The sequence below is a fragment of the Zalophus californianus genome, chromosome 10 (genome assembly GCF_009762305.2).
Source record: "Zalophus californianus isolate mZalCal1 chromosome 10, mZalCal1.pri.v2, whole genome shotgun sequence".
NCBI classification, from domain to species: Eukaryota; Metazoa; Chordata; class Mammalia; order Carnivora; family Otariidae; genus Zalophus; species Zalophus californianus.
Window position 1 is genome coordinate 95,741,751 of NC_045604.1, and position 27,862 is coordinate 95,769,612.

At 43.5% G+C, this 27,862-nt stretch overlaps 1 protein-coding gene across 3 annotated transcripts in view; it reads right to left on the reverse strand.

Annotated features, from left to right (window-relative positions):
* The window catches only part of XPO6 (exportin 6), a 101,681-nt gene that overhangs the window by 42,049 nt on the left and 31,770 nt on the right, over nt 1-27,862 (reverse strand). For 2 of the 3 annotated variants that reach the window (XM_027609992.2, XM_027609990.2), the window contains 6 exons: nt 26,787-26,899; nt 25,817-26,014; nt 20,390-20,549; nt 18,414-18,491; nt 8,441-8,894; nt 5,019-5,145 (listed from right to left, as the gene is read on the reverse strand). In XM_027609992.2, the coding sequence (XP_027465793.1) occupies nt 5,019-5,145; nt 8,441-8,894; nt 18,414-18,491; nt 20,390-20,549; nt 25,817-26,014; nt 26,787-26,813 (1,044 nt within the window). In that variant the 5' untranslated portion in view covers nt 26,814-26,899. The remainder of the gene's footprint in view (nt 1-5,018; nt 5,146-8,440; nt 8,895-18,413; nt 18,492-20,389; nt 20,550-25,816; nt 26,015-26,786; nt 26,900-27,862) is intronic. The other variant, XM_027609991.2, reaches the window with a different exon arrangement.

Sequence of the window (27,862 nt, forward strand, 5' to 3'; positions counted from 1 at the left end):
AAAACCAAAAACCCAGTGGCTCCGAAGGTGCCAAGTTTACACATCTGAAGGTTAGGAAAGTAACATTTGCAGTCTTCGTACAAAGAGACTGAAAACGAGCTTCATTCTGACCCTCAGGCATTATCTCCTCTGCAGAAGAAGGGGTGTCCAACAGGCTAATAGCAATCTCCAACCAGGTGTTGATAAAGACAAAGTGAGCAGAGAAGAGCGAGTCTTTGTAGGGTCCTAGTGCTCCAATTTCTCAAGAGCCTTCAGATTCTACTTCATGCAGAATCTTGGCACTATGTTCTCCAAAATCTAGTCCTTCTCACACATATTCGATTTCAACCTGCAGCCCCCAATCCCTTCTATATCCACTCAAATTCCTGCTACCTCCAAGAGCTCTTTGATTTTATTTGTGGACTACTTCACTGAGCCCCATGTTTGGTGGCAGGATCAGACAGGAAAAGAAATAATACCATCGTCTTCTATGATCAGTTTCCTTCCATTTCAGATCTACAAGGAAATCCAGAGGCTTACAAGGGTGTATGTGGGATTTGCATATTGAGTGGTAGCATGAGATGGAAGTTCTGTACCCATGCTGAGTCTGAGACAGAAAACCTAACTTTTTCTGGGGCAGATGCGGGCAGAGTCCAACCTCACAACCCACAGGGTCGCCCTGGAACTGGAATGCATAGCTCAATAAGGATCACCGACAGGGCCATCCTCAGAAAACAGAATGACCGTTTCCTGTCTCCACTTCATCCTTTGCAAAACCCAGGATGTCCACGACATGAAATGAGCCCAAAGAATAAGGAGAGAAAACAATAAGCCACGTGGAGACAATATGGGTAGCTTGTAGACAGGAGATGGAATCTTTCCTGGCTGTGGCTTGCTGAGCTTCCTGCAGGTTGATCACTCAGTTGTCCCTCCTAGATCTGAACACACCCACCTTCCCCTCCACAGAACATAACTGATCAGATACTTGTGGAAGTGCTTTTGGGAAAAGTCACCACACAAACCCAGGGTTTATGGTTATGTCTAAGTACCTTACAATTGTACATGTCCTCCCCATGCCTCTGAATTGAGGATTTACCACGTGGCTCAAGACTGGAAAATAAGGTGGGCAGGTACACCCTCCGTAGGACCTGAAACACATCCCCACCTGCAGGCCCCACTGTGAGGCCTTGTGCGCTGCCCATAATCTCACCTATGACAACTGCTGTGGGTACAGATCGTTAAGCTCATAAAGATGACAGGCTGGCTGCACTTTTGGAGTCATCCAATGTTTCAGAACCCTCACAGACCCATTTTAAAAATGTACCTGTACTCAGATTTATTTTTCACACTCCAGGGCTGATCAATCACTAAAGAGCCTGACAAGTTTCTTCAAGAAATTCGTGATACCACCCTTCTCCAAGCACTTTACAGTGGTTATTTGCATTGGTCTATTTGATCTTCACAACAGCCCTGGAAAGTGGACAGGTGCTTTTCTTCTTCCCATTTTACAGATAGAGAAACCAAGACTCAGAAGCAAAGTCACTTGCCCAAGGTGACAAGATAAGGAACAGAAAGAGAACTAGAATGTGGGACTTAAGCCTCCTGGTCCAGAGCCCTCTCCCCTGGGCCACACTACCCCAGGCACTGTTGTAAGAAAGAGAGGTGGGGGGAGGGGGTTGAAAATGCAAGACCAAGAAGGACCTGGTGACAATGTGGTAAAAGAAGGACAGGAAGACAGAAATCAGATACTTCTAGGCACACCCCAGAAGGGAGAGCAATGGTGGAGGCAAACACCTGCTGAGCTCCAGGGGCTGGAGGCACTGCGACAGGATACTTTGGCAAAAAAAAAATGTAGGAAAAGAAACGAAGAGAGCGGCAAGAGTTACAGAAAGATACTAACACCATCTTTGTCTCATTACTATTCTTTCAATATATCGTGACCAGTACTAAAATTTCTTATGAAATTTTTTAAGTCATCTCTATACCCAACATGGGGCTCCCCAAACTCATGACCCTGAGATTAAGCGTCGGATGCTCTACCGCTGAGCCAGCCAGGCACCCCTCTGAATTTTAGAAACAAAAGGCAGAAACACTTGGGTACACTCATAACCCTCTAGATAAGAGGAAAGTACGTTTTCCCACTTCACAGATAATTAAATTATGATAAAGTTAGATCACACTGTTAATGAATAGATGAGAACTTAAAACTACCTCTTGAGAGCACTTCATTTCTTATTCTTAAATATTACCCCCAAAGAACTCCCCTACTCCCATCAGCTCCTGATCCTGGAGTGCACCCTGCCATCTTTTTTCCACCCTGCCTCTCCAGCGAAGGGCGGCCCAGCCTACAGTAACTGCACAGAGCACCTTCCAGCTTCCTGCTCCTCTGCCTGATGCTCAAATCTGCTTCTGCCTGGACCCCAAACTCCCAAAGGACACCGACTCCCACAGTCTGAGAGCCTGTGCCCAGAAAGGAAGGTCCTCATACAGGAGGCCAAGAGAGTACAAGCGAGCTCGGCTGACAGTGACCTCAGCTAATGGAGGGAGAAAGAAGCTTGCTGTTGGCTTCATGACCATAGCCATTTCTTTTCCCAGTATATAACACATATACATATATAAAACCACCACTATGAGTTCAACGGAAAACGAACACATAGGATTCTAAAGAGGGGACCACAGATGATGAACACTGGGCCAGACTATGAAGGTGCCCACCACAGTCCATCTCCTTAGGTGAGGAGACTAAATCTAAGGAAATTAAGATGACTGGTCCAAGGACATAGGCCTCATAGAAATAACCAGAGCTCAAACACAGAACTGGGTCCAGGTCCAAAGAAGTAGGGCATAAGACCTGCATACTTTAAAACTTCTATTTAGGGGGCACCTGGGTGGCTCAGTCGGTTAAGCGTCTGCCTTCGGCTCAGGTCATGATCTCAGGGTCCTGGGAATGAGCCCCACATTGGGCTCCCTGCTCAGCAGGGAGCCTCCTTCTCCTTCTCCCTCTGCTCCTCCCCCTGCTCATGTGCTCTCTCCCCGACCAACTCCTCTGTCAAATAAATAAATAAAATCTTTAAAAAAAAAAAAAAACTTCTATTTAGCTTTCTTCTATACCACATATAAAGGGCAGACAGAAAACTTCCTACACAAAGCAAAACGGCAAAACATTTTCATTCCATTTCCCCAAATAAACCCCTTCTTTCTGACCTCAGCACTGGCTCATCTCTTTCATTTCTGCTACACTTACTCTAAGGTGTCTACCGAACCCTTTCTTCCTGGTCCCCTCTGGATCCATTTCTCTGAATCCATCTCAAAACGTTCCCACCTCAAATGCTTCTGTCCTACCTCCTCACCCTCCCACATCTCGTCACCTCTTCCATTCCTTCTTAGGTCTGGTGAGCTCAGCGTGCTGCCCTTCTAGCTCCGTGCCCACTCACCCCTCTACCAGACATCTTGACACTTCCTCAACCCTAGTCCTCCTCCACCTGGCACCCTCCCCGCTGCTCCCAGGAACAGGTCACCCTTACACACTGGGGGCGCTTACTTTTATGTGCCCTGAGAAAACCAAGCTCACCACCATACCCTTGACCACATACACACTCCCCTCCCGGCCTAGGCCCCTGTCTCTCTTCCAGCTACATTAGTGGTTTAAACTACCAAAACGGTCTACTTATAAAATCACATGCCCTCACTGACCCAGTAATGTCATCACCAGGATACACCAACAGAAAGAGCTACACAGGGACACCCAAAAGCACGCAAGAGAACATCCACTGCAACACCATTCATGATCACCAAAAACCCAAAAGCAGCCCAAATCAGCCATGGAATGGCTTTGCAGATAATGACTTACTATAAAGCAATGAGGGCAAACTACTGCCACACACAACACAGATGAACCTCACCAACGGACGCTGAATGAAAAAGCCAGACAGAACAAATACATACTGAGACTTCCATTTAGAAAAGTTCTCAGAGAGGCAAAACTAATCTGGGCTGTTAAAGGCACGGCTGGGTTCCACATGGGGAGAAGTGAAGGGGAAGGAATTGGGAAGGGATACAGGTGGTGCTGGCAGGAATGTTCTATTTCTTGATTAAGGTGGCGGTGACATGGGTTTGTTCATTTTGAGAAAATTCACCAAGCTGTCCATGTATGATCTGTGCACTTCTCTGTGATACTTCAATAAAAACCTTATTCTAAAGACACTCACAAAAGGATGAGCTCTGAGTAACGTACAGAACTGTTGAATCACTACACTATACACTTGAAACTAATGTAACACTGCATTAATTATACTGGAATTAAAAAATAAATCACACACACACATGCGCACGCAGGATAGGATATGATAGAAATGTCTGAAACCCAACTGCGATGATGGTTGCACAAGTCTATAAACCGACTGAACATCTCTGAATTGTACAATTACGATGGGTGAATTTCGTAAGATGTAAATTTTACTTCATAAAGCTTTTAAAATATACATATATATAAATAAAAGACGGTGGGTCACAAAATGTAAACTCAATGAAGGCACGGACTTTGCTTGTGAGGGTTATAGCCTAGCCCCTGATATACAAGACAAGCTTAAACAGTATCAAAAAATGGGAGCTAAAATCGGATCTGCCAAAACTTAACTCTTTCTTGAGAGCTTCACTACTTACAATCGCCTTGTAGGGAGTTTTAGTGACAGCTTTAGAATAGAATTAAAAGCCCGAATTTCAGACTACTTCCATCTTTTGTTTCTCCAACAATACAGTGGTTAAGAACACAGACTCTGTGAGTTCAAATCCTGACCCCACCACTTACTGACTGTATGACCCTAAGCAAGTGACTCTTTGTGCCTCAGTTTCTTTATTCTGGAAAATGGAGACAGTTAGGAATACCCACCTCCAAGGGTTGTTACAAAGGATACATGTGTTAATCTTCACAAAGTAAGTACTATATAAATGTTTGGGAAATAAAGAAGCTCTTTCCCCTGAAAGCAACAGAGTGGACTTTTTTTTTCAGGGGGAAAGGATGAGCAGTTCTGGTGTTTTACCTGATGAAACGTGTACTTGAACAAAAGCGTCAAAAACTCCACCACGGGGAACTGGGAGTAGGACTCGATTCTTCTCAGGTGGACACTCACAAAGAGCCTCAGGAAGTCAGTAAACTTCTCGATGTAGCTAAGTAAGACAAGAAGACGAAGGGTGACAATCAGAATCCCAGCCACCTCCTTAGAAGAAAACTCAAATTCAATCCAAATTTCTTTCAGTACAGAACTATATAGATTTAAAATACTTTTCAGTTAAAAATATAAAGGCCTGCAACAATTACCTACAGGTCAGGCAACCCTTCATTCCATTACCACCTGAAACATAGCAGAAAAGCAACTTTAATCCTCAGACACTCTCTATTAAGGCATCTTATAAACTAGTGCTCTCACAGATTCTAACTCCTTCACATTATGACCCAATTCAAGTGAAAGGAAAAGGTACTAAGAAGTCGGTGGGCAGAGCATGTGCATCATTTCAATGTGGCAAGTCCGGAAGGCTGGTTGTCTTTGCTAGGGGGCCAAAGTATTAAAATGAATGTGCTAAGAACAAAAACAAAACAAAGCTAGACCAAAGGCATGGCATCCAGGTAAAGTCTATGCAGGCTTGCAACCTAATGCTCGTGCTCCCCCCTTGCCCCGCCCTCTGGCTCCCAGTGCTAATTAAACACAAGTCCACCCCAGTCCACTCTGAAAGTGATTGCAAAAATAAGGGAGGAGGGCTGCCCAAGCTGGACAGGCCCCGAGGACAACTGAGTCTGGTGCTTCACTGGCCAGACGAGGCCCAGGGTGATAAAGTGACCCACCCAAGGTTGCTGAGCCAGCTCATGGCAGAGTGGGACCCCCATCCACTCCCACGCCAGTGCTTTTTCCTTTCCCAGCACAGTGACTCCCCAATTCCTGTGAATTCACAGTATCATTTCCCAGAGGAGTGTGGGTCCCAGCTGCAAGGATAAGAGACTGCTGTTACTAAACACACAGCACATCATCACTCTCACATTTCAGCAACTGTCATTGTAAGCCCCTCAATACCAAAAGGTGATTAGAAAATGAGATGGACATACCTCCATAAATCACATTTCAGAGACCAATAAACAAAGATAAAGATTCACTACAGGCCTTAGTCAAAAATTAATTAATGGCTGCAGGCAATTCTGAAACTCACCACTCAAAAAGCTTTTTTTTTTGAAAGGATTATGCAAAATAATAAAGGGGGAAGAAAAAGGCTACTACTTAGAAGAGCAAAATTGGCCCATAAATCAAATGTCCCATACCGTTCCTGGGTATGACCCAGCGGCCAACCCGCTTCTCTGACCTCTGCACGGCTAGTAGCTAAAACGTACGTGTAAGCTTTTTAGCAGTTTAAAAAAACAAAAATAAAAACCATTAATTTGCTTGATAAGGAGAATGGCCATCTCTGTGGATCATGGGACCAAGTCCTTGAAACACAGTAAGGCATTTGAATCAACTGTTTTTAGAGAAAGTCAGGTATGAGGAGACTTCTCTCTGATGCCTTGGATCATGGATACTCAAGAGCGGGAGCTCCTCATTCGTCGCTCTGCTTATCACGTGATCTTTTGCTGTGGTTATTCAGAGCCATCATTAGGAAGATGCACTCAATTCCCTGCCACCCATAAAATAAACAGAAGTCCTGGGTCAATGCCGCCCTGCCTCGATTTCATCTTAATCTCCAACCCAATTTTTGAAGCATACAGACAAGGGCCATTCAGTAGCTGAAACTCTAGATTTTATTTCACCTCATTTTCTTTCCCTTGCCCACCTTCTGGCACAGGTGCTAATGAGCAGTAGAAGGTTAGAAACAGGCACTGGGGGAGAAGAGGGGCAGAGGCCCCAGGTCAGAAGCTCCTAAACAACTGAGAATGGACTTAGCTGTTTAGAATTAGTGGTCAGGGGCCCGAGAGCCAGGAAGCAAGCACACAGTACTGTTTAGGTCACCTTTCTGCTTCCGGGCACCTCTCAGCTTTCTCAGGGCAAGAGGAAGCACAGGATTAAAATATAAAACCAAAAGCACAAAAGTTACATATAACAAAAGCATTACATTGACAAGCCGTGACCACATTCCTCTACCGCCCAAATGTGAGCCATCACGAACACTGTGCTACAAGTACAACTCAGAACAGCGGATACCTGATGGTTGGTGCGAGCAGCTGGACTTTTTGTTAACATATGAAAATACAGCCTTTCTTAACGAAAGCTAGAAAGGATATAAAATTGTGTGTTTGCATACTGATGCCTTTGCATTTGTAGAGAAAGCTATTACAAAATAATGAAAAATAAAACCAACACATCACCATACAGGATTATGAGCTCTTTTGTGACTATACAAACAAAATTTCACACAAAGCTTGTTTACAATGAACCAAACCAAAAGAATCTTAAGAATCCACGTTTTGAACTTTAGAAAACCCTTAATAAAACTGCTAAATTTAAAAAGCACTAGGACGATCTTTAAACACTTGACTTTCTATTCTGCTGCTTAACTCTAAGGAAAAGGAAAATGCCTTAACTCTGCTAGCTTTGGAACAAAAAACAAGCCAAGGAAAATGGATTAAGACATTAACAACATTTGCTGCCTGGCAATCTATAAATATTTTCTAACTCAATACGATTTATCCGCCGGGATGTTTCTGAACCGTCAACATGATGCTGGTATTGTAAGTTTCCAGTTTCCCCGCTCGCTGGGACGCAGCGGTGGCATCGCATCACCGAAAGCTGTGGGACAGATAAAGGACATCATCCAGAAGACCACACCTCACGGTACCGTGACGGAGTCATCTTTTGGAGTACTTCAGAAAGAAAAGCGAGGTCATTCTCGGTTCCACTCAAGGGGAGGTAACAAAGAAACCCAAGTCTGTGCCACGTGTAACACGTGCCCTCATTCACATCTCTGTCTCTGGATGCAAGTGGGCCCTCTGTGCGGAGCTCAGAGCAACACCATTCCTCTACACTGCACGGTTTCACTTGGGAAGGGTCCGGCAGTAAACACTGGCGGGCAACATCAAGTGAAGAGGGGGTGTTAGAGCTCCTGTACCTCCACGGCCTCCTCCCACGCTCCTGGCTACGCACGAGCAGCAGATTCGGCTCCTGCGCCACCTCAGACCTGCAGGCGAATCGTGAGGACGGGGCAGGGTGGGGGGGAGGGCAGAAGGGAGGACAGGAGGCAGAGCGGGGGAAAGACAACACACCTACACAATTCACAGTCACTTTCCCAGCTCGGCTCATCCCCCTAGCCACCCTAGCCCTTCCAGCTAAGCTCAGACTTACTGGTACACACCTACGTGTCCATTCCTCATCAGGAGCCCCACACTCTGAAACCAAAGAGGATTACAGACACTACGAAGCACAGGGTGACAAACAGTCACGGCCCCTTCTCAGGACACGGCCGACTCCACACCTGTTTTCATTACCTCTCATCGAGTTCTTCCAGCCTGCTCTTCACCGTGTGGGCATTGTTATCCTTGGTGATTTTCTGCAGGAGGTAGAAAGTCTGCTGGAACATACGTAGTAAGTACTCCTCGAATTCCATAGGCACACAGTTCTTGGACATGAGTTCATTGATGCAGGACATGGCCAGGACCCCAAGCCGGCCGCGCTCCTGACCCAACACACAGTTCTGGCTGCTGCCGTTAACAGACGCCATCTTTCTGGCCCGGATGTCACAGCCAAAGCGCGCAAAGTGGAAGATGGTGGTTAGGAGGGATGGGGTGATGCTGGCAGACAGAGGAATCCAACTGAAGAGATGGGCCAGGCACTCCAAGGCCAGGGAACAGATATACTCACTCTCCGCATCAAGGATGGGGATTGGCTGATTCAACAGTTTGGCTGAACTAGGACTCTGCAACAGGTTACTCAGTAAGTCACCTGGAAATACAAAGAGCTTTCAACATACACACTATTGAGTCTCGCACAAACCAATTTACCTACAACAGAGAGAAAGCAAAAGCCATCTTTCATTAAGCTCCATATTAAAGAGATCTACAGAAATGTAAAAGAAAGCCATTCACACTCCTTGGTGCTCAGTAAATTTTTGTTTGCTTTGGAGAAAGTATTTTTCATGAAAACATATCACTTGTTTATATGCAGAGTTCATCACAGCTCTTTTTAAATGAATCAATGTAGGGCACCTGGGTGGCTCAGTCCGTTAAGCATCTGCCTTCGGCTCAGGTCATGATCCCAGGGTCCTGGGATCGAGTCCCACGTCAGGCTCCCTGATCAGAGGGGAGCCTGCTTATCCCTCTGCCCCCTCCCCTGCTCGTGGTTCGCGCTCTCTCTCAAATAAATTAAAAAAAAAAAAAAAGAATCTTAAATGAATCAATGTAAATGTTCCCAGTATTAATATCAAGAGATATAACCCATAAAGCTCTTTGAGGACCTCGATAATTTTTAGGAATAAAGGGGTCTGGGTGGCAGGGTAGACAAAATGGGTGAAGAGAGTCAAAAGATACAAACTTCCAGTTATAAGATAAAAGAAGTACGGAGGACGTCATGTACAGCTGTGACTATAGTTAGTTAACTATACCGTATTGTATATTTGAAAGTTGCTAGGGGAGTAAATTTTTAAAAGTTCTCATCCTAAGAAAAAAAAATTTAACTATGTGTGGTAATAGGATGTTAACTTTCTCTTGCGATCAGTTTGCAACATTTAACACATATCAAATCATTATGTTGTACACCTGAAACAGTGTTATATGTCAATTATATTTCAATTTAAAAAAGAGACAGTAAAGGGGTCCAGAGACTAAAACTTTTGAGAACTACTGGGCTACTCGAGATTAGGTCTGTAGACCTGCACCATCAGCACAATCTGGGAAATTGTGAGAAATACGAATTATCAAGCCCCACCCCACATGTACTGCGGAAGATCCTGGAGGAGTGTGGCCCAAAAACCTGTTTTTACACACTCTCCAAGAAGTGATTCTTATGCTTGCTTAATTTTTTTAGGTTTTTTTTTTTAAGTTTTTACTTTAATCACCCTGTACTCATCACGAGTATATTCCTTAATCCCTATCATCTATTTCACCCATCCCCCACCTACCTCCCCTCTGGTAATGTCAGTTTGTTCTCTACAGTTAACAGTCTGTTTCTTGGTTTGCCTCTTTTTCCTTTCCTCGCTTGTTCTGCTTCTGAAATTCCACATAGGAGTGAAATCATATGGTATTTGTCCTTCTCTGACTGACTTATTTCACTTAGCATTATACTCTCTAGTTCCATCCATGTCATTGCAAATGGCAAGATTTCATTTTTTTTTAAGATTTTATTTATTTATTTGGCAGAGAGAGACACAGTGAGACAAGGAACACAAACAGGGGGAGTGGGAGAGGGAGAAGCAGGCTTCCCGTGGAGCAGGGAGCCCAACGTGGGGCTCGATCCCAGGACCCTGGGATCATGACCTGAGCCAAAGACAGACGTTTAATGAATGAGCCACCCAGGTGCCCCAGATTTCATTCTTTGTTATGGCTGACAATATTCCATTGCATATATATACCACATCTTCTTTATCTATTCATTAATTGATAGACACTTGGGCTGCTTCCATATCTCGGCTATTATAAATAATGCTGCTATAAACATAGGGGTGCATTATCCCTTTAAATTCATGTTTTTGTATTCTTTGGGTAAATACTCAGTAGTGCGATTGCTAGATCGTGGGGTAGTTCTATTTTGAACTTTCTGAGGAACCTCCAACATGCTTGCTTAACTTTTGAGAAGCATTAAACTAAAGAAAATCATGTAAACTGAAATGGGATTGCAAAAAAGCTATAAAATGATTTTAGAGAGGACAAAAGACAAATATTCAAAACTATAACAAGAAAAAAACTTACCTGAAATAAAGAGGTATGTATACAAAAGAAAGGGGCTTATTCTGCCCCAAGAAGAAATGATAACAGCTAATCAATACTAAGAATTTTAGGAATAAGGAAGAAACGTAGGCCAAAAAAACACATACACCAAGGAGAAAACACCACAGACTTCCTCACAGCACACAAGAAGCCAGACAACAGTAGTACTGTGTTCGCAAGTGCTGGGGCAGGGAATAACTTAACCCAAGGCTCCCCTTTGAGTACAAAGGAAGAGGACATCTTCTCAAACACAGAAACTCAAGTAATATATTGCCCACAAACTCTTCTTCTCTCTCTCTTTTTTTAAGATTTTATTTATTCATTTGACAGAGAGAGTGAGCGAGTGTGCGCACGAGTGGCGGGGGGGCGGGCAGAGGGAGAAGCCGACTCCCCACTGAGCAGGAAGCCCGATGCAGGGCTTGATCCCAGGACCCTGGGATCAGGATCTGAGCTGAAGGCAGACACTTAACCGACTGAGCCACCCAGGCACCACCCCCGGCCTCCCAAACTCTTCTTAGGGAGGAGAGTGAATAGTGAAACCATGCAAATAAAGCAATAAATAAAAATGAAGAATTAAGGAAGGGAGCAGCTGTGGCAAGGGGACCAAAGCAAGCACTGAATTAAATATAGAATCAAGACTAAACAGATGTAGGAATCACAGAGGGTGTGCTAGCCAATCTTCTTTCACAAGCAAGAAGTCTCAAAATATATGGGCTAGAATTAAAACATGTAGTAAGAAATTGGTTTTCATCTTTTATTTTTCTTAAGCCTAGAGGTATCTTTTACAAACTAATATCCCGTGTGGAAAAAGCAATTCCTTTCATTTTAAAACCTCCCATTAAATTCAGGTAAAATTATAATTTGTTTTTATTAAAAATAAAACTGAGGGCACCTGGCTGGGTCAGTCAGAAGAGTAAGGGACTCTTGATCTCAGGGTCTGTGAGTTCAAGCCCCATGTTGGGTATAGAGATTACTTAAAAATAGGGACACATGGGTGGCTCAGTCGGTTAAGCTTCTGCCTTTGGCTCAAGTCATGATACCAGGGTCCTGGGAACAAGTCCCATGTTGGGTTCCTTGTTCGGCGGGGAGCCTGCTTCTCCTTCTACCTGCTGCTCCCCCTGTTCATGCTCTCTCTCTCCCTCTCCCTCTCTCCTTCTCTGACAAATAAATACATTTTTAAAAAATAAAATCTCTAAAAAACTAAAAATTAAAAAATAAAAATATATGATGCCACTTTGTCTTTTTATTTAGCTTACTGTCTCTGTAACTACATATAAAGAGGCACCTGGAATGGTGTTATTTCTCGATGGTAGAACACTGGCTACATTTCTATACTGTATTTTGTGCTTTACATAGCAGCAGTTCTCAAACATTTTGGCCCCAAAACCCCTTTATACTCTTAAAAATTACTGAGGATGTCAAAGAACTTTTGTGTATGCAGGTTATTTCTGTTGATATTCGTCACACAGAAATTAAATAAAAATTAAACAGAAATTAAAAAGTTTTCAAATATTCACTTAATAAACGCATTACATGTTAGCATAAAATATTTTTAAATGAAGAAAATGTAGTTTACCGCCAACAAATAAGTGAGAATAGCACTGTACATTTTTGGAAATCTCTGTAATGTCTGTCTGGCTTAAAAGAAGACAGACTCTTTAATCTGCTTCAATCTGCTGCAATATGCTGTTTTCACTGAAGTATATGAAGAAAACGGCTTCGCACAGATATGCAACTGACAAAGACTAAAACGTTTCTGCGGCCTTCCTAAGTGACTGTACCTGTTCTTTAATACAATATAAAAATTTTACTAGTAATAATTTCTTAAAGGTTAATTGCAGTGTGGGATCTGAATGAGTTTTATTCAGTATACTCATGAGAGAAGGAGTAAAAATGACAAATAACGTCTTAGTATTTTTATGAACATATATTTGACCTTTGGGACCCGTGAAAGGGCTTGTGGGACCTCCAGGGCCCCCAGATCTATTGAGAACTCCTGCCTTACACTAATGCAGATGAACATGAACAGATTAGTTAACCTTTCTCAGCCTCACCTCCTCGGCCATTAAAATGAGAATTTTGTGATTTATTAATAAGGGGTTTAATCTCTATTGTTAAAAGTAGATCAAAAAGTCCCCTGGTATCTTATCTTGTAAGGTGTTCACCGGCTTCTGTCTGAAAGAGCTGCATTTTTTCCAAAAGATTTTATTTCTTTGAGAGAGAGAGGAGAGATAGAGCACTAGAGGGTAGAGGGAGAGAATCTTCAAGGAGACTCCCCACTGAGCGCAGAAGAGCCCACAGGGGTTCGATCCTATGACCCATGAGATCGTGACCTGAGCCAAGTCAGATGCTTAACCAACTGAGCCATCCAGGCACCCCGAGAAAGAGCTGCAGTTAATACTAGATGAGGCTCATCATGATCTCAGCTACCCACGCTGATAATGAGAGGACCTGGTTTCAAAGAATAACGCAAGAAGGATGTTCAAGTACAATCTGCAAATACTTATCCAGTTTGCTACTGGATTAATAAGGTGAGTTTTGAATTGCTGTGGTGGCTGTCCACTTGAGTCATATGTACAACTTTCTCTCACTCAATGACAGTGACAGTTTCTGGCATTGCTTTTCTCGTCATTCATGAACCGGTGGCCATTTACCGAAGATGCTGGAGTCAGAGAAATCACCACTACCCAACTAGAAGAATTATCGGGGCAAATAATTAACCGGAATCAAATGGAGGCTTTAGCAAAGGAGGAACCAAAAGACACCAACTCAGTATGATCTTCTATTAAACCTGAACATCTCTGGGCCTCTGGACCTATTTAAAGTCTCTTGAACATTTTTAAATAGAAATAAACTGTGGCTTTAAAAACGAAAACAAAACAAAAAAGTTGTCCCTACTCTTTAGCTCAGAAGAATTTTTCCAGAATAGGACTGCTAACGGGGGGGGGGGTTGGCAAAACAACAATAATTATGTGACGAACAGCTCCCATTTGATGTGCTATTATTATATGCACAGTGCAGCACTAAGCACTTTACATACGTATTCTCATCTCATGCTCACAGCTCTAAGGTAGGTATTATTATCTGCATTTACAAACTGTTAGAATAACTAAGATACAGAGAGATTAAGCGTTTCCCCCATGTTCCTCAGCTAATAAGTAGAGCAGAAACGGAAACAGAGGTCTGGCCCCTAAGCCTATGCTCCTTCCCAAAAAGCAGGTCAACTGGAAAGATCATGCAGCCAGGAAAAGTGATCTGGAAGAGAGCTAATATTCAAATGCAGAAAAATATGCATGATCCGAAGTCCTGAGTAAAACAGCATGTATGCCATGACCGCAACTTCAGAAAGATAAGCGCACAAGGACAAATGCTGAACGGGGTGATGCAAGGTAAAAATTATTTAAGTGGATAAGATGACCAATTATTTTTCTCCCCTCAAAACAAGAATCTCTGAAGGTTGTTCTCAATGAAAATGGTTTTATTCAACTTCAAATGTTCCAAAGTCTTTTAGTAGGTTACAAAGAATTTTTCAAAACTTGTATTTTAATCGAAGTGGGAAGGAATTCCCACAGAAGAGAGGGACTCTGCTTCATGCTGCAGCGTTTCCAATGCAAACCCGAGAGAGCTTAAACAAGCTACCTATGCAAGAGGGTATACCTTGATTATAATCAAGCCTGCAGACGACTTCAGCTTCTCTGAATCAGGCCAGGCTCTGGCGGCAGTACACAACCCCTGCCAAGAGGTCGTGGACAACTCTGCTGCATTTACTCAGTTGGAGGCAACCCAGACGGGTTAAGCATTCATGCAAAGATCCCTTTGGCTTTTTTACTTTTTTAATTATTAAAATTTAATGTTTTCTATTCAGTTCTACATTTACTAACTCAGAGTTTCTCAACCTCAGCACTACTGACATTTGGCACTGGATAATTAATTCTTTAATGTTCTGCGCATCGTGGGATATTCAGCAGCACCCGTGGCTTCCACTTATCAGATGCCAGTAGTACCCTCTCCTCTCATTATGTTAGCTAAAATATTTCCCCATGTTGCCTAAAAGCTACTGCAGGACAAAAATAGCCCCAAATAAGAAACAGGGATCTCACTGTAGCCTCAATCCAGCAAAATGGGGAAAAACTCCATTCAAGGAGCCTGAGGGATAAAATGAGCTCACAGGAGTTGAGTGGCCCTCCCCAGTCCCATCTTCCTACAAGTAGCTTAAAAGGGAATACTTATAAGGGGATATGTGGAAAGATTTGCAAGTGCACAAAGACCTGCAATTTGCAAAGTCTGGGAGAAAACAGAAAGGTATAAACTGGTCTCCACCAATCTGAGCTCCCCGGAAACCTGCCATTGCCAGTATATATACAGATCCATACTCGAGAGAACGCACCATGCAGACGGGAAAGATAGGGTCTCAAGTTTTATCGCAGAACGACGAAAGCAAACTCAGAATCTCAGTTATTTACACCATTTCATGTTGTTCCTGGCTTCCTCCCTGCCCCCCTACTTGTCCAAGCAAAGAGAGGTGAGGACAAGAGAAGGCTAAGGAAGGAAGAGGGCTGAGGCTGCCCCAGTGCAGCAGGAGGCCCCAGCCTCAGCATGCAGAGGTCCTCAGAGGACCCCTCCTCTCCTTTCCCAGCACAGGGGCCAGCGGTCAGGGAAGACACAGAGTAGATGGCACAGCCAGGGCTCTAAGCCTGGGGAAGGAGGAGGCCGGCAGACGTGGGGACAGTGGCGGAGAAAGCAGACTTAGGACGAAGACCACGCACCTAGGCTCAGATAGGTTTCCATCCCTGCTCTGACACTTACTGGCGATGGGACTCCCCCCAACCCCAACCCCGTTTCCTTGTTTGTAAATGAGAGATAAAACCATCATCTATGTCACAGGATTCTGGTCTAGTGAGGCAAGTTTAAAAGATAAGGCAACAATTTGAGGAACTATTCTGCAAAGCAGACCACAAGCACCCTTCAAAGCTTTTTCTATATCCAGACTGTTAGAGTAGCCGTTGCAGGGACTAGTTCCTGGGCTTTTTTCTTTTAAAGTGATCAGACCGAAATCAATGTTACCAGAAAGCGTATGAGGAAAAAAATGCCAAAAGCCAAGGGGCTGCCAGAGAGCTGCATGGGGACTCGGGTAGGGCAGAGAGAGGCAGGCAGGGAGTGCCAACCCGGGTTGGCAGGGCGGGGGGGGCGGGGGGTGACGGGACGAAGTATCTGGTTTACTCACTGGGTTTCCTTTACTCACTAAGGTTTCTCAGAATGATTTTCCTCCACAATAGTGAGCTTATGGTCACTAAAGCTAAACAATCTTCTTAGAAGTTTTACTGCTTCACTTGGTGTCTTCAACGCACAGAGGCAGTTGAGCAAAACCATCAAAACAAATGTTAATTAAATCATCAGCACTGTCCAAATAATGGAACAAGATCTGACAGCTTCACTTGCAACCGTCATAAAAAGAAAAAAGGCGTATCACATGAACGTGTAAGCCTATTGTTTTTTCAGGAGAAGTACGTCAGCTTAAAAGCCTACTTCACTTCCCAGGCCCCCAGCAGTCTCCATTTCTTTTGCCTTTTCTCAAATACTAAAATTCAAGACTTCAAAAATGTTTTAATAGTGCCTAAGAGGCAATTTTCAAGAAGTACGCACCACATTTTTAGGTTTTGTTTATATGGAAATATCAAGTTAGTTCATACTGTGTTTCACCTTACCTCATCAACAAAACCTAGGCAACGCAGAAGAGAGGTAAGCATATATTTTTGATTTGTATTATCTGATATTCCCCAACCTGGCCTCCAGGAAAACAGGTTTATCAAAGCAGAAATGGAGTTTGCTCAGAACATGCAGCTGAACAAAGCCAACTAAAACACACAGCTTTTGGCACTGGAAAATGATCTCTGAAAAACAAGTTTTACTAGAGCAAACTGCTAACTCCAAACTGAATGCTAAGCCAGTATTCACCTACCTAAAACCAAATCCGATCCAACAGAACTAATCTTTGCAAACTATTATTTAAATGAAATGACACATTTTAAGATCAGCCCAACTGCAGGAGATTCCAAAGCATACACTCATAAAAATCAAAGCTCTGCCTCATTTGCAATTTTTTTCTTTAATCACCAAATATTGCAAAATATAAATCTGCTAAGTCATCTCAAATATCCACACTGAAAATGAAAGCTACCAAGTACAAATAAAGTTCAAATCCCTGTCGGCTTTTAATACACTCTCAAACTCTATAATAGTGTTTAATCTAACAAGTGTGACAAATGACTAACAGTTTTTATCCCAGTATGATAAATGGAATCTGGAATAAATTAGTTTACTATGAGCTGTCCTCAAAACATCACGCTATATTTTCAGCTCCACAGCAGCTCTGCAAGAATTTTAATGTCCACTTATTAACAACAACAGGCTACATGAAACAGCTCAGGCTTGGAGGGGTCTGATTTCAACAGCCTGTTTCCTGGGGTAAAGGAGAAAGATGGGGAAATCTTTCATTAGCCATACCAACCTTTATGGTAGAGGAAAAAATGTGTGCAATTCACAGGACGTACTCTACTTGAAAAGCATCTGTAATCATTCAATGTAAAACACAAGCATTCAGAAACTAAAAGTTTCTACTCAAACACAATTTCCTCTTTCTATCTACCATTGAAAGTAGCCATTTTTAAGCAAACTGCACTTTGACTTTTGAAAAAGGTACTAATATAACTGTGGATAATTAGCCACCAGTAAACGAGTTACTGACACTGCAAATATGCCCACGCTTGATCAAATTATTCTGAACTGATGTAAAGTCAATGCTGATTACTGCACACTGACCTCACCCTCCCTAAGCCCCAAGTAGGGAACAAAGTCCTCCACATCCTCTTCCTCCCCCTCCTCCTTCAGGAAGCCAACCAGCTCTTGTGACCTTGACCCCTGCGTAACTGCACAGCAGACCTATCAAGCCCACGGGCACATCCTAACCCCAGCATGAGCAAGACACCATGAAATCTGAGAAAAAGCAAAAAACAAACCAGAAGGGACAACCAAGAGCTGTAAACTGAAGGGCATGGAGGTGGATGACAGAAGATCAAAGGAAGGATGTCATCTTTCTGACAGGTAAAGAAGAAACAACATAAGTCGTTCAAAATATATTAGAAAGTACAAGTACTGGGGTGCCTGGGTGGCTCAGTTGGTTAAGCGACTGCCTTCAGCTCAGGTCATGATCCTGGAGTCCCAGGATCGAGTCCCACATCGGGCTCCCTGCTCGGCGGGGAGTCTGCTTCTCCCTCTGACCCTCTTCCCTCTCGTGCTATCTCTCATTCTCTCTCTCTCAAATAAATAAATAATAAAAAAATCTTTAAAAAAAGAAAGAAAGTACAAGTACTTACGAAGAACTAAGCAGAGCTAGCTCCTTAGAAAACATGGGCAGAAAGGCCAAAAATAGATCAAGGAAGAATCAGCATCTGTATGTGGCATAGGTAAGCAATCGCTACCCCATCGAGACCCCAAACTGCATTTAAAAAGAGGAAGAGCCTATGTGGTGGGCAGACCATACCACTTTCTCCTGGGGTCGGGGATGGTGGTGGGGTGGCAGCAGTGACACTGTGTTTGTCCCAGACAGTCTCCAAGATACCTATCAAGAAAGGAGAAACTGAGTTTAAGAGAGAAATGAAGTCTAACCTATGAAAATCAAGATTGAGAAAAATGATCTCGTATCTCTGATCAAACATCCCTCTCTCCACCGTATGTCCAAGTGGACATTCCTGGACAACACCACTCGGATGTTCCAAACTCCCTTTATTATCCCCCACAAACCTGCTGCTACTCCTTACCTCCTCACCCAGCCAACAGCAGCATCCCACACAATCTCTGCCTCAGGCCTCTCTGCTGGCCCATCTGGCCTTGCCCCACCCCCACACAAGGCTGCACACGCTGAACTGTGTGCTACTCCGTCCACACCAACCTCTGACCTGCTCTCCTCCCTCCCTCCAAACTTGACCTTCCCCCGCACCCCCCCCCCCCGCCCAGACTGATGGCTGCTATCAGTCCCTCAGAGTTACACCCAGCTGTCATCTTTCCCAGAGTTTTGTCTGCTCAGTTCTGCCTGCACGTAAAACACACCTCTACTATAATTCTTAACACACTGGTTTTAGCTGTCTTTCTCTCCTACTAGAGTACCCCATACTAGAGGCAGAGACTGCGTATTATTCCTTTCTGTATCTCCTTACAGAACCTACCACATAAGATGATGGATTGTAAAAGCTTTTGAAAATACTGTTTTCAAAATATTTAATATTACAGATGAAACTTGAAGTATCACACTATGAAAAAGAAGCCAGACACAAAACGCCACATACTGTATGATTTCTTTTTTATGAAAAGGCCAAATAGGAAAATCCAGAGACAGCCAGATTAGTGGTTTCCAAGGGCTTGGCGGGAGGGGGTAAGGAAAATGTTCTGGAATTAGATGGTATGATCGCTGTGCAACTCTGTGAATATATTAAAAACCACAGAGTTGTAACATTGTAAAGGTGGATTTTATGCTATGTGAACTAATCCCAATTTTAAAAATTTTAATGTCTGCACAGTAGGATAGAGAGATATCAGACATGGTCCTTAACTGCAGAAATGTAACCTCTCGTTGGGGGCATCAATAAATGTGCTCTGAATGAAATGTTCTGAGGTGTGGGTTTCCCCTAGGGATGCAGGGAAGGACAGGGGGCAAATGACAAATTTACTTCTGATCAAGCATTCTTCACCGATTTTAAGTGCCCACTGCATGTCAAGCACTTCTGTAACCCCTACAAAAGAAAAAAGTTCCTAGACAGCCAAGAGGAAAGCCAGGCAGAGGAGCTGGAGATTTTTTTAAAAAGGCTTTTTTCACTACAACAACCCTTCCAGCAGCAAGCCTGGGCCCCCACCCCCACCCTCCCCCCCAACCCGTGCCTCAAGGGTTCTGGGACCAGGGCTGCACCTGTGCCTCTTCATGAGCAGCCTGGCCCTACTGGGCCAACACGCTCCACCCTCGTCCCACCTTCCTGTTTCATTCTGCGGTTTGCTTTTGCTTTCTGTTTATTCTTACTCCCCACACGCCGTCACAAGGCTCTGACAAACAAAATGACGAAGAAAATGCTACTTACAGCTAAAACCTAGCACACAGGGTGCTGATTCTACACCTGGTCTTCCTTCTCTGCAGAAAATTTGCAACTTTCCCATCTTCCTCTCCCCCAACTTCTCCTGATCTTAAGTTCAAATCCTCTTCAATAAGGTGCTTGCCACCCACCTTCCTGAGAATGCTGTGCTTGGCATTTCAATCACATCCCTGCAGCCTCATTAATCACAGTTCCCAGGCCGACCAATCCATAAAGACAGTAAAGGAAGTAGGTCACAAGTACATTCGGAGGTCCTACCGCACGCCGGACACCGCGCTCGCGGCAGACAGAACATGCCACATTCTGTTTTTCAGCTCCGTCACAGTCACAACTAGAACAACTGCTCAAGACCGCAGAGCGCCAGCGCCATACTGCTCACCTGTCAGCAGCCCGAGCACGGCCTGCACCTGGTCCAGCAGCAGCTTCCGCAGCTCCTCCTTCCGAGCCACGCTGAGGTCCTCGCGGGGACAAGCCAGCTCTTCTGAAGTCGTCTTCAACATGATCAGCCCAAGGGGGGTTGTCACGGGGGACTGGATCAACTGCAGGGAAAAGGAAGTTCTGAGCAGGCTGTCCAGCTGACGAAGGTACAAGGAGGATGGGGGAACATTAAACCTCAAAGTCCTTCCATGGCTGAATCTTGCAGGCACAGGCCGCATCGCTCAGGGCTCTACAGTCTAGTTAGGTCCCTTTTGGAGCCAAAGTGTATTCTCATCTTAGTCTAAGGACTAAGATTCTAACCATGAACACAATGCTCTTTTACATCTAACATGACAATTTTTTTTACACATCCACAATCCCAACAGAGCTGTGGTCACTTTGCCCAGATTCAAGTATTAGCGACAGAGATATATGTGAACCGGTTTGTGATCTCTTTCCAACGTTCGGGTGTTAAATCAATTTTACATTTCTAAGCTTTGCATGCTTCATGAAAGTTCAAGACTAAACATGTGGCAGAGCAGAAACATGCATACACGCCATCCGCCCATGACTTCATCATCGACTACGATTATGATTTTGCAAATACCTACGTAGCAAATTTTAGTTACTCTATCACCGGCAATATCCACTATGTTGTAAGTTGCCTTAAGCAACAGACAGAAGAAGGTACACCTTCAAGAGCATAACACCACTTAGCTCTTTCTAATCAATTTCACAAAATTCAAAACATTACTTACGATTCATTTTTTAGTTTCCAGAAACTGGTAAAGGCAAGTTGCCACTAAAATTCTGTTGACTTATAGGCTACAATCTATTAAAGGACACACAATTGAAGGAACATTTGACCATCTTCTTTAATCATAATAATAGGTTGTCTGTTTATTCAATCTACGAAATGAGGGAGGAGGAGGGCACCGGGAACGGCAGCCGGGCAGAACGCCTCTTTTCCACTTCAAGCAGTGCAGGGCACTTGGTTTCCCTTGAAAACAGCTCTCCCCACTGCAGACCAAGGGAAAGCTCATCCCAAAGAGCGGGAAATGCCTTCAACAGTGTGAACTCAGGATAAACTCAACTGCCCTCAGGAGCAGCATGATATAAAAACAGTGGCCATGAGCGGCGTGTTGAAAATGCTATTACATCAATTCTCTTGAAGGCTACAACTTCAAATATAACCTCCACAAGCTTTCTCTTCATTCTGTGCAAGTCTGGGCTACTTCTAACAACTTGAGAAAATGCAACAGGGGAGGAACAAGAAATCCCCGCAGCACCTTTTCTTTACAGAATAAAGAACTGACCCTTCATAAGCATCTCCGTCCATCCAGAGGCCTGTGGGTCATCAATCCATACTTTAGGGTGATGGGCGTTAAGGAGGAGGACGCTTGTTGGGATGAGCACTGGGTGTTGTATGTAAGTGATAAACCACTGAATTCTACCCCTGAAACCAACACTGCATGGTATGTTCACTAACTAGAATTTAAATTAAAAATTGAAAAAAATAAAAATAATAAAGAGTTCCATTACTTTCCTCCCCCACTACCCCCCTTACACTTCTGTTTTTCTCCTCTACCTCTTTTGTCTCTATTTTCCCCCCAAAGCCCTCATTCTTACTCTCTTAGCTGGGAATGCCTCGTATTACCAAATATTCCATTTGGCAATACATTTTCCTGTAGACATGAAATGCTCTGTGCTCCCAGAAATAAAAAATTCCTACACTATGGAAAATGCAGCCAAAAGCCCTCCTTTCTCTCATTTGGAAGAAGGGGAGACGACCAGGCAAAAGCCAACTGAAAATGAAAGTTATTCTTTACCTGAAAGAACAGCCAGATCAAGTATTTTTTTTCTCACTAGCTTTGTGTCCAGAAGGCTTGTTAGCAAAATAGTGTTTCCCTTTACCATCTTCACATTTATAATTTATGCTCGTAACATAGGTAATTCTTGGCAATTTACTTTAACAGAGAATAAGCACTTTTAGGTTGAAGTTCAGGTTCTTAGTGTGAGCTTCTGAAAAAGTTCAATAATTTTTATTACACCACCATATCAGAAAAGAAATGGCAATTCTTTCCATGCTGCTTGCCCCTTAATTATCTGGTCCCAGGCACAATGTGACCACAGGTCCAGCTCAGCAGATTTCAGGAATCTGAAGAATAGACTTTAAAAGGTGTGATGTTTGGCCTTGTGTTTGGGGGCAAGAAGGAGCAGAGGTCAGTTTTGACTTCAACTACTTCCTTCTCCGGTGGCTACAAAGGATATAATCAACACAAAGAACTGCAAGTATCCTTCTGGGGCCCCAAATCAACTCCCCTCGGCCTGCTATGTGGTCACCACAACGATGGCATAAATTGCATAGAAGCCCAGCCAACCGTCACAGAATTAAAAACAAAAGCAAACAACTATGCACCCAGACAGCAAGCAGGCAATGATGGGAACTGAGCCAGAAAAAACCCTTTTAGATAGTTTATTCAAAGGATCATAGTATGGAGGCACCTGGGTGGCTCAGTTGGTTGAGGGACTGACTCTTGCTCTCAGCTCAGGTCTTGATCTCAGGGCCGTGAGTTCAAGCCCCACACTGAGCTCCACGGTGGGCATGGAGCCTACTTTAAAAAAAAAAAAAAAAAGGATGAAGGATGGTGAGCCTGACTCCAGAACTAGTTTACTCTTGTTTGCCACTACCTAAAGAAAAGTTTACTTCATCATCATTATTAAAAATGTCATCAACTGGAGGCACCTGGGCGGTGCAGTTAGTTAAGCGTCTGCCTTCGGCTCAGGTCATGATCTCAGGGGCCTGGGATCAAGCTTCGCGTCAGGCTCCTTGCTCAGTGGGGAGTCTGCTTGCCCCTCTGCCCCTTCCCCCTGCTCCTGCTCTCTTCTCTCTCTCTCAAATAAATAAAATCTTAAAAAAAAAAAAAAAAGTCAGCAACTAAGCACCATTATTCTAGACATGGCTTTCATGCCACTGACTGGTTCTCATGGATAAATGAGAAGCAGAGATTACGACTGAAAGGATTTTAGAGATCACTTTGTCCAATCCTCTTGTTTCACAAAGAAGGAAATGGAGGCTCCCAAAGGGTCAGGAGTTGCTAAAATTAAAGACGATCTGTGACAAAAATGGACAAAGACCCCAAACCCACATGCTCTCTCCATGCTCTTTTCACTACGGGGTGTTTCAAAGTCACAAAGGTTGCATGAGGTAAGCAGAGTCATTTCTGAAGGGTGGGAAGAGGGAAGTGGTCAACAGAGAAAGAAAACTAGCCTTTTTAAACTTCATGAGCACTTCACCTAAAAATGCTCTTCCAAATTGTCATTTGTTACCAGTAATTACATTACATTTCAAGGGTAGACAGGAAATGTCTGCTCTCCATCACAGGAAGTGATCCCAGCTGGGTGGAAACATGGCTCCTCCTCACCTGCTGCGGCGAGCACCATGCATCTCCGGCTCACATTCCACTGCTTCTTCTCACAGGACGTGCCCCGCACTAACCCACCTAAGAATGCATTCTCCCTCTAGGGGGGCGATGGAGAGTTACCACAACTGTCCTCATCTTGGAGTGAAGGCAAGCGTATCAGAGAGAGCCAGCAAAACCTCTCAGCTCATGTCCTACCACTCTAGGTTCGCTAGCCTCCTTGCCATTCCTCGGGGTCTTTGCACCTGCTATTCCCTCTGCCTCAAATGCTGTTCCCCTAGATACCCACATAGCTCACTCCATCACTTCCACCTAGGTTTCTACTCAAATGGCTGCTCCTCAAAAAAGCCTTCTATCATCATCCCATCTACATAACACCCCCTGGCATTCTCTCTTTCTCCTTACCCTGGATTTAAATTTCTTCGTCGTACTTATCACTACTTGTAAGCTTATTTATTTATTGTTAATGGATGTCTGCCCTTGAGATTATAAGCTCCACGAAGGCAGGGACACTGTTTTTGTTTCATTACTTTATCCCCACCAGATGTTTAGTCAGCACACGGCTGGCATTCAACAAATACCTTACTGAATAAATGAATGAATCTCCTTTGCAGTATCAATCCAATAAATCTCTAGATAAATGGATCACTACAGAGAAAAAAAAATTGAATGAAGAATTTTTGTGCCACTTTGAGGCAATTTGAGAGAAGCAATAAGGATGCTATATTTTTTCTTAGCTGCCTCATCATTCAAATGCTTTGTAGAGAGAGCAGACAGAATGTTAGAAAACGGTATTGTTCTAGAAAATCCTGAACTTATAGTCACTGAGACACTGATTTTCAGAGAATTTTATTCCTATAAACTGTACATAATACCCATTTCCTGTACACCCACAACTATCTCAGTAATATGAAAATGTTTCCAACTTCATCACAGGATTCAAATGAACAGCAGCATCTCCTGCCTGGCTTTTAGGTCCCACCTTTATACTCTGATGAGTTCGAAATCCTGACCAGTGGCCAGATCTCTTTCCTGAGCCCCAGATCCACAGCTGTCAACTTCTCACTAGATATACACAGAACACACAAATCTTGAATGTGCTTTCTGCCAAACTGAATTCCCCATCTTCTACCCAAATCCATTTCCTCTTCCTTTACCCCTGGCCTAGAAAATCGGCTACCTGAACCAGAAACCTCCCTTCCCTCACCCCTACCACCCCGTCAATGATCAAAGCCTCTTGATTGGGTCTCCTAAGTGCCCTACCCTCCACCCACCAGAAAGGCTTCAGGGCCAGGTCCTCCCTGTCTCGCTCACACTCAGGGTTCCAGCCTTGCCCCTCTGCAATCTAGACCCTACTGTTCCAGAACTGTCTTTCCAACACAAAAATGTGGTCATGTGTTCTCCCCTCTACACACTTGTCATTAGCTCCCAAGGAAGGACTACGAATTACAAATTGAAGCCCCCTGCAAGAGCAAGGCCCTTCCTGGCCTGGCCCCGGCCCATCAACCTGGCCACTTACTCCAGCACCCAACAACGCTGAAAATACCTCAGTTCCTGGAGGCTAAATGCTATGCCACCACAGAACACACGCACTTCCACACAGTAATTACCACAGTGCTGGATAATTACTGTTTACACAGCAAGCCCCCCCCATCAAATTGTAACTACTGAAGGCCTCACCCTTGTACCCCTACTCCTGACGCAGTACCTAACAGGTTTTCAAATCTTTGCTGAACAAAATTTCACAATAGGTGAACAATGCTACTGGGTTTTCCCCCCTCTTTTGCCACTGCACAAAGGTACAACATGTCTCAAGAATACAAAGTTAAGCGAGTGAAATCATTTATCCTATAATGAACTTGCTACTACAGTTCCAAAATGCTAATCTTAAAACTCCTCTTCAAGACAAGGAAATAATCACTTCTACAAACAACTTATGAGATGAGGTTTCTTAGGTAAATCCTTACCTGTAAAATGTTCGTAAAAAAGTCATGGTAGAACATGGGCCAATCTTGACGGCCAATATCAACAATAACTTTGCAGAGCTTGTTCCGGATAAAGTAAGGTAAGGTTTTGTGGTGAGCCAAAAGGAGTTTGGGCAGACAGCTACGGATTTCCATCTTATCTTGAGATGGGACCCCAAGCCACATTTTATTGATCAGATTCTGAAACACAAGTATACATCTTTTAAGTTAACCATTCTATACACAAAAATAACTGGTTTTCATCCAATGGTTAGCTACCTCATCTCAAACAAAAAACCCTGCTTTTAAACAAAGGCTTAGAGCAATTTGGCAATAAGAGTACCAGGAATATTTAAACCCTATTATACAACATTCTCACTCCTGGAAAGATCTGCTAAATAATTTCACAGAAACAAAAAGCTCCATGTGTAAAACTTTCTATTACACCACTCCCTCTGATGGCCACCAAAAAATGGCAAAAACAACTTTAATGTTCAAAAATAGGAGAATGGCTTGGTGAATAATGGTATAAATACTTAGTGGCATGAGCAATAGGATTATAATTAAGTTAAAAAAAAGATGTGCATAGAAATACAAAAATTGGAAGACAGCTGAAATAAATGAGTATGTTTGTGGTTGGGATAATAGTATTATGGGTACCATCTCTCCTCCCAAACTGTTTTTCCTTCATTATCTTTCTCTTTTGAATGATAACATGGAAGGAAAAGTTACATGTTACCACAAACAACCTACCTACCGACCCAGACCCATCTCACCTTTCTGGGGTCAAAGATGGAAAGGTGCCCCAGAACAGCTGACATCCCGACAGAGGCAGCATGTGGGAGGTAGCCCGAGCTGAGCTACCACTCTTTCCCAGCTGTCTGCACACTGAAGCTCAAGTCCAGTGCCAACGACCCGGCACTGTGTCCACAAAATACTTTTCCAAACAGTAGAGAGTCATCTGACAACTCACCTCAAACACCGTTAAACTATACATCATGACATAGTCATTCCCAGTGCTGGAGAGGAAGTATAGGCAGAGTCTCCAGGCTCCTATTTGCTGGGCAAAGTTATCAAGAAGCTCCTCTGGAAAAGTTAAACAGCAACAAAACAAGGCTATGAAAAGACATGAAATCAACACAAGGCTAGGCTGTCACATTAGTTTTTTAAACACACATCTCTCCATATCATATGATTGATGCCAAAACCAACTAGAAAAATCCGGCCATGTCTTCGAGATAGAAAGGACAGACCATACAACATGACCATGAGCATGGATGGTGTGTTCAGCCATCTACAATCCAATAGCCTATGTGCACTCGTTTAGGCAGAGAAACTTTCATTGTTGAAGTTCTTACTTAACCTGGGGCACCTGGGTAGCTCAGGCAGTTAAGCATACAGCTCTTGATTTCAGCTCAGGTCATGATCTCAGGGTTGTGAGATCGAGCCCCATAGCAGGCTCCGTGCTGGGCGTGGAGCCTGCTTAAGATTCTGTCTCTCCCTCTCCCTCTGCCCCTACCCCCCTCAAAAAAAAAAAAAAAGTTCTTACTTAACCTAAGTATGGACAATTATAAAATATCATTTCAAAAAAGAAGATCATTTCACCTTACAAACTATGGCTAATTGTTAACCTGTCTCCTCTGGGGTACTGACTATATATATTTCCTTAAGACTCACACTGTTCACACACACACAAAATGATGGCCAGAGAAGCAGGACAAGAAAAAATTAATTAATAATTATATAATTAATGCAGGGCAGGAAAAAATGCAAGAGAATTAAAGATGGATAATTCTTTTTATTTGGTTTTCATTTGGTTTTATTTTAAAATACCACACCAAAAACAGTCTGTAAATAAGAGCAGCAATCGTGGAAGTTGCCGGGAGCAGCCCAGTCCATATCAAATCAGTTAGAAATGATTTTCCTCCTCCTTAGACTGCTGGTAGCATCAGCCAGAACCCCAAGACAGCAAGCACTAAGAGTGTGTCACCACGTTTCTGGACACGCTGCCCCTTGATCACCTTGACCTGCTGTTCTGGTCATGAAATA